The sequence below is a fragment of the Chelon labrosus genome, assembly GCF_963514085.1.
Source record: "Chelon labrosus genome assembly, chromosome: 22".
NCBI classification, from domain to species: Eukaryota; Metazoa; Chordata; class Actinopteri; order Mugiliformes; family Mugilidae; genus Chelon; species Chelon labrosus.
In genome coordinates this window covers 17,434,451-17,444,186 of record NC_140355.1, presented here as the reverse complement: position 1 = coordinate 17,444,186, position 9,736 = coordinate 17,434,451, and the positions used below count along the sequence as shown (strand labels likewise).

General features: G+C 41.2%; 1 protein-coding gene across 1 annotated transcript in view; it reads right to left on the bottom strand.

The window, feature by feature from the left end:
• Positions 1–8,091: 8,091 nt before the first annotated feature.
• Positions 8,092–9,736, bottom strand: part of ntng2b (netrin g2b) — a gene marked incomplete at its 5' end in the record, with an annotated part of 65,048 nt that continues 63,403 nt past the window's right edge. The window contains 2 exons of the mRNA XM_084571661.1: positions 8,092–8,351; positions 9,473–9,607. Of these exons, the coding sequence (XP_084427787.1) occupies positions 8,128–8,351; positions 9,473–9,607 (359 nt within the window). The 3' untranslated portion in view covers positions 8,092–8,127. The remainder of the gene's footprint in view (positions 8,352–9,472; positions 9,608–9,736) is intronic.

The following is a 9,736-nucleotide window of genomic DNA, read 5'->3' as shown; positions in this document are numbered from 1 at the left end:
CAGCATATTTGAGGACACCTGCTAAATGCATTCTGGGATACTTGCTGGCCCAAGTCAACCCAAGTTACCTCTCATTGCTTCCTTCATAAAGCGGGATAACAAAAGTACACATTCGGGGTATTTGTCTGAATTGGAACAGTATTTGGGTAGTAAGAGATGACTTTTCACAAGTCCATAAAAACACAAGTATAGATGAGAATGCATACTGAAAAGGCCTTTCTTCTTGTCTTCACTCGTCTGCAGACTCGGACTTTAAGTTGCAGTTTACTTTGGTTGACCGTGACAGTTTTTATCTGCTTGTGCTGTGAATTCAACTTACATTCCCCTCTTCACATTCAAGTCCACTTCATACAGCTCTACAAGGCGTGAAATAATTAAAAACCATATTCCCATTAAGAACTCTGATAAAAAGTTGTAGGTATTTCCAGTATATGTTAAGTCGGGTCAGCTCGGTTATTGCTTCTTCTAACTGAGACCATGCGGCATCATAGCCTGGCTGACGCGACTGCACATCTCAGTTAGATGCTGGTCTGGAAACTACGTGTTTATTTTCTCGTATTTGAGGCGTGGTTTTACAAATGCCTAGAGCCGTTTATTGGGCGCTACGAATGTCTATCAAATGCGCCTGGTAATTCCCATGCTGCCTTGCGCGCGATTCATAGCCAAAGCCTGTTGGTAGCAGAGCAAACACATCCTTCTTGGCAATGGAGTCTTTCAACGCCAAACGTTGCTCTTTTTTTAAAATAAACTTGCGTTCTAAGCTACTTAAAACACTGTCTAAGGCTGCATCGAACGGTAACGTTAGGTCCGCTGCCATGTTGGATTAACACACTACAAGCTTCGGTGTCGCGCATAGACGTCGTCATCGTCTTGCTGCCCCCCCCCCCCCCCCCGTTCTGTGATTGGTTCCCTATCTCAGGAGAAAATATGGGCGATGGTTTCCAGACTGCTTTTGCAGCGAGAATGAAATCGCGCGCAAAGCAGTATGGGAACACACAGGCTAGCGGCATCAGTGAAATCTATGGAACTACAGCTAATGCTCTGCCAACGAGCAGCACATTTCTTCATTTCTTCTTCACAATGAGGAATTCAATTTGATAGAGCAACTCTTGGAAAAGTTCACACCAGCTGTGCCTTAACAAACTGGATAGAAAACACTTAGAAATAAGGCTGATATAGGTACAACTATAGCAAAAGAGTGGAAGTCCAAACCCCAGATTTTAGGTATAATTTTTTTGATAAACATCTGCTTACGTCTGTCGTTGATGCTTAATAGAGCAGCTGCATGAGAGTCCCAGACATAGCCAGATTAGCTCTGCAAAATCTAAAGTGTTCTTCTTATTCAGGCATCGGTAAGAGAACAGATGGACCCACAAAGAAGCAGGATATACTGTAAGTGACATTGTGAAGTGATTTAATTTGCTTTCTCACGTGTGTTTTGGGGAATCATTTCAGATGTGCTATACAAAAAACTTTTTTGTTTAATTAGTGCATCTAGTGTGAGATCTAAGAGTGGACCATGCTTACTTCTAGTCTGTCTGCGCCTTGTGTTTTTTAAGTAAGTAACCACTACTTCACCGTCTTCTCTGCAGCACTGCAGAGTTCTGCAGTGGGCTCCTCCCTTGTCTCACTGTGGCTACTTGGTTAATTTCGCCTGAATAATCCTTTTCATTAAATCTGAGTGTGTATACAACGGTTAAATCAGTTTTTTTTCACCAGCAGTTATTAGTATTCTTGATGTAATCTTACCCACAATTCCTATGGATTTGATCTCGGTCTTCAGGGAAGTGTAGCCCAGCACTACTTTATGTCCAGCAACGCCTATGAGTGTCTTCTTTAGCTTCGCCTCAGGCCAGATGCCTCAGGTAGAAGCCTCATCAAGATGAGAAACGCCGACTTTGCCAGGGAAGAAGGAGCAGTCTGCACTACCCCACTACTAACCCATAATATATGTTTAGTTTAGTCATAATACGGCTTCAGCTTCCGTTTGTAAATATGATTACTGTGAGTCTTTTAAAGGAGCACTTCTTTCTGATCTGAGCGTATTTGATGTGTGCGCGCGCCATACACCAACCAGTATCAAACTTTTTTGCACCAGCTGTTGCATATTAGGTGGTGGCCTGGAGATACATAAATTATTGATGTATATTAATGCAGTTTTATTCAGTGATTTTCACAGGTTCGGCGCGGCTACTGCACCGCTCTGGTGTCAGCAGGTGTGGTTTTTAATGGTACAATTCAGTTACACAAGTCATTTCAACTTCCCTTACCACACCTCTGAATCCACGTTGTTTCTTTCTGATTACAAATCAAACAAGTTGGATTCTTATTGTCTTTTTTCTGTGCAACAAAGAGAAGTAACTCTATATGGGCTATATTAAAAGGATTTAATCCCGAACGACAAGCTGTCAGTAAGATAACACAGTTTATCTGCATTTTAAAGAGGCCCTGCACACTTAAACTAAATAATCTAGAGTAGTCTAGTGTAGAAACATCAGCGCTGGTGTAAATATTGACATTCATAGTATATTAAATTAATGAAAATCTAAATTTCATCTGTTTAAAATGGCACAGCATGCCTTCTCTTGTTTGAAATCACCCTGTGCAACAGTGCAAGGCCATTTAGGATATCAATACATTGTACTAAAGGAAAAAATAACAAAGACACCACTTCTAACTTCTCTCTGCATAATCATTTCACATGCATATACAGCCAGAGTCACAGCATAGCCATTGTACTTAAGCTTCACAAAGAGCTGGTAGTAATTTTATGTTTTTCTACATGGTAAACCTTTGGCAAGCGAAGTGTGAAAAGCATATGGTATGAAGTATGACGAAGTCTGTCTGTTCAGGCTGGTTTAGTTTTATAGGAGAGAATATGGAGATGCTCAAGGGAACTGGTTGGTTGGAACTGGTTGAAAAAAGCTGCAGGAGCATGTAGTGACGGCGAACAAGGACCTTTCCCCGCACACACACAGGACTCATTACCCTGTTGGCCTCGCTGTAACGTGGCTCAGCGCCGTTTGTAAGCATCTGTGCAGAACACCTGTAATCCTACAGCACAAACTGTTTGCCACGTGTTTAGACAAGCTGAACGTGATGGTGTGTCTACTCACCTAATGGTGACAGAAACTGTCTGGAGCGACATAATTAAAATATGCACAAACCTATAAGATTTTGGGTGTGTGGACATTTCCTTCACGGTTAATATAGTGTCAGATTTTGCTAATCAGTCTTGTAAAAGGTTGGGAAAACATATTGGATGGGTAATTAATGTATTAGATATCAGACAATGTACTGAAGGATAAAGTGTAGTACTCGTGCATTCTTAATTACACAATCAAAAGTCACTCAGGAGTTTATCTTACCCGGACTCTGAGTAGGATGTAGTGATTGATGCCGAACACACTTCACACGTAAAACATAAAGTTGTCTGTCCAGATGGACCCTATCCTGTCCTCCAGAAAATAAGAGGAGGGCTTCTATCAGAGGGGCTGTGTCTAGCAAAGATTTGCTGTACTGCTAACCCTACAGGTTTTTGTGAAAGAGGATGAAACATGAGATCAGCTCCAGTAAAACCCCCCGTGCGACCCTACAAGAGAAGTCGGGTCATGTACAAGAAGCTATACAAAGTGTGACTGACAGAGACCCCTGGGCTGGACATGTGGACGGTAACTGACGTGCGTGTCCTCAACACAAAGGATGTCTTGAATAGGAAACTTTGTGGCGTACCAGCCTTGGGGACCCATGTGAAATCCAGCTGAAAATAATCCAAACAGGAGGCAGAGGTGCAGCTGGGAAAACAGTGCAGAGATGACATGGACAAATAGAGACATCTTCGACAAACTCTGAATTATATTCAGGAGGGCAGCACTGCAGGAGGAGGACGACGACGACAAGCTTCTCTTGCCGCTGTTCTCCCACGTCTCTGAGCTCTTACACAGACACCAGCAGCTGCCAAAATTTAGCTTTAATGGGTCAGTTCATGAGATACATGTTAATGATCATGTGACAGTATCTGAATCTGCTGCATCCATCTCGTCATTAATGAATCCGGTTGGGTTGTATGTTTCTGGAAATTTAAATTGAAGCCCAGTTTCTTTAAAGAGGTATAATAATAAAGCACAAACTCAGATATGGGTCGTCTTCGGTTACACTAATTTAGCAGCTACTCTGAGGTGAAATAAAAAGAGGTGTTGTGTGTTGATGAGTGAGTTTATGCTCATTCATTTTTTATGTTTCTCTGGGTTCCTCTCAGAGCAGAAAAACACAGTGCTGCTGCTCCATTTTAATTTAATTGGGAAGGTTGATCTGAATATTCATTAATTTAATTTGGTAGGTTGAGTTGAATATTTATTAATTACTGTAAACCTAATAAACCTTAGTGATACAGCCGTTAACAGTCAGTTCTGCCTTGAATTGAGGCATCATTTGACAGCTCCAGTCTTATTTGATGTTTTCCATTCACAAAAAAAACGGCTTTATCGCTTTGTTGAATGCTAGTTTTAAATTAAGGCCACTACATAGAGTCATGGCTATCCCCAAATTGTGTAAATGCTATAATGTTTTACATTTTATTATAGCAGCATTTCCTATAACTGTCATTTTTTATTTTTATTTTTTTTGTGTGTTCGTTGCAGCTTTAGAAAGCGCTTCAGATAGACAAAACACAAGCGAATGAAGAATATCTTTACCATGTTTAGCAAACGTACACAGAATATAGGTATGCACTGGATATACAGAAAAAAAACAGTACATGCAAGTGGAAAAATCCTGCAGGTTGTACAGAACGTTGGAAAGCTAATGGACTTGCTGCGTGATTTTTCTAGCCGTGCCAATAAGCCTTTGACAGATTTTTAGTTTCCGTATCTGCATATATTGTCTGTATTTTTATGCTACACATGTGCTGCCTGCGTGTTTCCAGATTTGTTTTGTGTTAGCGTAGGTGTTGTCAAAGGGTTCAGAGATATTTTCTTCATTTGCTCGTGTTTTCTTAAAGGAACCGTTCTAGATTTTTGAGTTAAAAAGTTTGGTCGCTAAAAACTCTGCCTGTGAAACTACTATTAGTGTCGGGAAAGATCGAGCTAATCGGAGGCGTTTCAATGCGTAACGGGTGCTTTGTATAGCCAGTGAAATTCTGAAAACAACACGCTGGTTCAGCAGGTAGTAGTTCCGAATCACAACAAAAGAGAGTATGTGTGAAGCAAGGTTGTATCCTGCGTGTCTGTTGTTTATGTCAGTTTTTTATTAGATAATTTAATAAAAGAACAAGGTTCTATAGGAAAGGTGAGCTTAAATGACTTCTGTTGTGGTCTGGCGCCTGTATAGGACATAAAATTAACTTGACCTTCACAAGGGGGATGGGGGTTCCCTTGGGGGGCAGGGTTCCTCTCTAATGTAATAGGAGGGGAAACACTGCTTTTTATCTGACAATTATTACTAAAGGTTATTTTGGAGGCTCCAAATAGTCTTTTCTGGAAATCCCCCTGACATACCTTTACAAACGAATTGTGTAAAACACTTTTGTTTTTTGTGGTATTGTTATTAAATTTAAAGACTATTCAAGTCTTCATGCTGTGGCCCCAGCTACGATCACTCCCAGTCATCTGTTTACAAAAAAGACTTTCAGGCGGAAATGAAAACCATCAATTTCATTCAGTCGAAACGTCGATAACTCATTGCCAGTAGCAGTTAAAGTTATTCTGAGAGTTCAGCGTAACCCTTCAGAGGAGACCTAAACCATCTGTGTACTCCAAATGGTTCAGCTTTCAATTTTCTTTGGGTGCGTCTTGGATAGTTGTTTTAGGTGAATTTTGCAGTAATGTTAAGGCGTTAAAAAACAGGGTGCACATTAATTGTTACACTTAATACACTACATATATTTTATTTTATGTATATTTATTTATATATGACATAAAAATATTGGCCAGAGCTAGTCAAGCAGTTTCTCTCTGCTTGAGATGTTAATAAATCTAATTAACCGTCTCATCAAACTCACTGCAAGTAGGCAAACCAGCTATAGTTTCTAAAATAAGTGTAATGTTTAATAAGTTAAATGTTTTTTTCCCGTTTAAAAATGTATTGAACTCTCTTTGCAATCCTAAACTTTTGTAATAATTAAAAAATGTAATAGGTTATACAGCTAGGATGCAGTTTGTTTCTTTACTACATTAGTTTTCTCGCCGTCTTAAGTTTGATATTTGTACTACGTCTAAACATCATACTACGGTCGGTCGGTCGGTCAATAATGCATTTTCCTCCAGCTGCAATTACCTGCACTTTGATCCACAGTGTAATGCGTTCCTTTACATCGTTTCACAATGTTCTACATTCATAAACCATTCCTTCCCAAGTCTCAGTTCTCTGCACCGTCCGGGCTCAGAGGGGATGAGTCCTACACACAGAATAGCTAATACAGCTAGCACCAGCTCAGGAAGAGAGGAGTAACACCAGAATCCCCCCGTCTCGTCATTTCTCACAGGCTTAGTCTCGCTTTCATCTTTGATGTACACTGTATCCTGATGTAATGCGGCACTCATGTCTCTTTATCCGCTGTGTACCTCGGCTGACTCAGCAATAGAACATTTCTCACAGACATAACGTGGTGTTTTTCTTAAGAAGAAGAGTAGAGACGAGCAAAAGAGGAGAAGACGTGGCCTCGGTCGCCCCGTCTCTTGGGACCGCCGTGAATCACTGCGTATCTCTGCTGTTTACTTTGTGGAAAATATTTTTAATTAGTCCATTATCTGCGCTGCATCTGCAAGTGACATTCTCGGATATAAAAGCTCTTTGCAACCTCTTATCAGAATAAAATAATTTATATTCTTTTCACAGGAAAGCAGTTCTTTGTGATTGTCAGACAGACTGTTGGATTTTAAACTGAAATAATCCGTTTGTAATAATAATAATAATAATAATAATAAGCATTCAAAACCATGTAAATGACTTGAAATGACAGCTCTTTAGTCAACTCTTGTTTTCTAGCATGAAACTGTGGACTGAATGGGAAAAAAAGTACAAGCAAGAAGGCAAATAACAGTCATATTTACTGCAAGGTTTACACTCAGTGTAATAAAATGCTCATTAGGAATAGTTGTAAATGTCATTTTTTATCATTTATTGTAACTCCAAACAAAAATAATTTCTACAAAAAATATTCAAATAATGTCATATAATATTGATACGTGGTTCATATCTTTTCTCTCTCTCTTTTTAAACTTCTGATTACTTAAATTCTGCTTCCTGAATACTGTGTGAAGATTAAATCTCGCTAAGTGTGGCAACAATCACTCATTCCTATAACAACCATAATAGTGACTAATTTTTTTTTTTTTTTTTTTTTTTTTTTTTAGTAGTTCATAACCCCCTGGATATTATATAATATGTATAATCTCAGCGACTGCTAGTGGGCACATTAGATACAATGACTGAAGATATAATTCTTTTTTAAAAAAAAAAATGCAGCAGAAATAGAATAAATGTAAAACCAAGTCTCATCTTTTTCAGAGGAAATTAAACCTGGTTAATATACTATGTAGGCCTCAGCAGCAGGATCGAACGAGCCCCTCGCCTCCCGACCTGTCCGTCGCGTCCGCGTGTCTGACCACGCGCCAGTCTGACGGAGGTGAGACGCTTGACTCAACCAAGAAAAAGAAAAAAAGTAATAGAAAATAAAATGTCCTCGTGTGTACAACAGCCATTCCCTTTGAAGTGAAACAGTGGTGTGATTTAAGTGTTTATGCTTTTTTGGTTTGATGCACATTGCTCCAGCTCAGGAATAAAGGGAACAGTGGTTGGTATGATTCTTTTCCCCCCTTTTTTTTGACTGCATCTCTTTTCTCTGAGGTTGCCCCCCCCCCCCTTTGTTAATCTGTTTGTCCTTCTCACACCTGAGTACACGCTCAGTATTATAACAGTCCCGTGAGGTTTGTGTATGTGTGTTTGAGAAGAGAATGGGCTTTAGGTAGTGTTCTGTGAGTGTGTGTGTTCGCGCGCGTATAGGAGTGCTGCAGTGTGCATTTGTCGGGTCCATGACTGGGACGGCCCTCCCCACTCTGGCTCACCCTTCGCCTCCCATAACACACCCATATACACACACTCCTTGGTCCGAGGGGGTATTTTTGTGGCTCAGTGTGGAGTTAACGTGGCCAGCAGGTAGGCTAGCAGGGAGCAGAGCAGCAGGGTGGCCGTGGAGAGGTGCGGCGTGGAGGCGCCGTTGCAGTCCTTGCCCGCCTCGCAGCGGGAATGTTGGCACAGTAGCCCCTTATACTCCGGAGGACAGATGCACTTCTGGTTCTGATAGCACGTCCCTCCGTTCTGGCACAGGAGCATCTCCTCGTCGCAGACGTTAGCTGCGAGCAGAGATGAAGGCAAGGCAGAAAGAGCAAGACAGGGAGAAGTAGTGGGGAAGGACGGAGAGCGAAAGGAATTGCAGAGGTAAGGAGAATGGAAGAGAGGAGTTGGGAATAAAGAGTGTGCGGCGAAGTGACAGAATGACAGGTGGTAAAAGGATAGTGGGGGAGTAAAGAGCACAAAGAAAAAAGGAAAGATGTATGGCAAAGAGAGAGACGGGTTGGGGAAGATAAGGAGGGGAAATGTTAGAAAAGGCATGATAGGAAACGGAGATGCAGGAGAGGAGAAGAATTCAGGGCAGAAAGAACAAAGTAGATGAGAAAGCAGGAGGAAGGAAAGAGACAAGATAAATTCACCAGTCTTTGCCTCAGGGATTACCACAGGTAACACCTGCCTTTTTTTTTGTTTTTGCAGCCCTTTTCTCTGTCTGTTTTTCTTGAGCCTGCACTTTCTGGGGGTCAAGTCAAAATCACTGTATCAAACCCAGCAGAAAATAAACTGCACGTGCGATATTTGTTAAGTAATGATCGTCTGAACTGGTAACATCATTAAAATGCTATAAAAGCCATTAAGCACAGCACAGGCGTAGTTGCACAGCGCGAGATACTTGACCTAAAAATGTTCAGAGACGAAACTGAGGATCAGGCTTGCGTGACAAGAAGTGATTACATGTACTAAAATTTTTTTTTTTATTACACCAAAGATAATTGGCTCTGTTGCACTGGAGTAAGATGTCAGCCCTAAAACAAACTGTACTACTATTTATTACAGTCTGCTACGTATTGTAATAAATAAACCCACTGTCAGAATGCATGCATGCCTGTTATTAAATGTGTGTGTGTGTGTAGGTGGGGAGGGTCTATTTGAGAGTGAGGCCCCTGACTAGATGGTAGATGGCAGAGGAAGGCGATTCCGTGTAATGGGGTTAACGTGTGACAGGGTCATCAATTAAAGGAGCAGCTGATGCGGCTAATGAGCTACATGAGCTGTTCCCCTGCGAGTAAAGAAAAAAAAAAACGGGAGCTGCACGCGCTAAGTGGACGATGGACTCGCAAAGGTCCCAGAAAAAAGGCTGCAACACTTCTTCAGCCCCACCAAACATCAGTCTTCTCGTACTCACGGTAACAGCCTTGTTTGAAGTAGAATCCTGGCAGACAGTCGTCACATTTGGCCCCCGTGGCGCCATCTTTGCACAGACAGTAGCCTGTGTCATTACACCGGTCATGAACAGAGCCCATCTGGTTGCAGTTGCACTCTGAGAGAAGAGGATATTGGAGAAAGAAGAGAGGGAGACATTTAGAGTTCCTTGCCGCGTTTTAAATTTTTAGGCTTTACAGAGTTGCATCCAGTTAAGCCGGAGAAGAGTGTACATTTGTATTCAGAC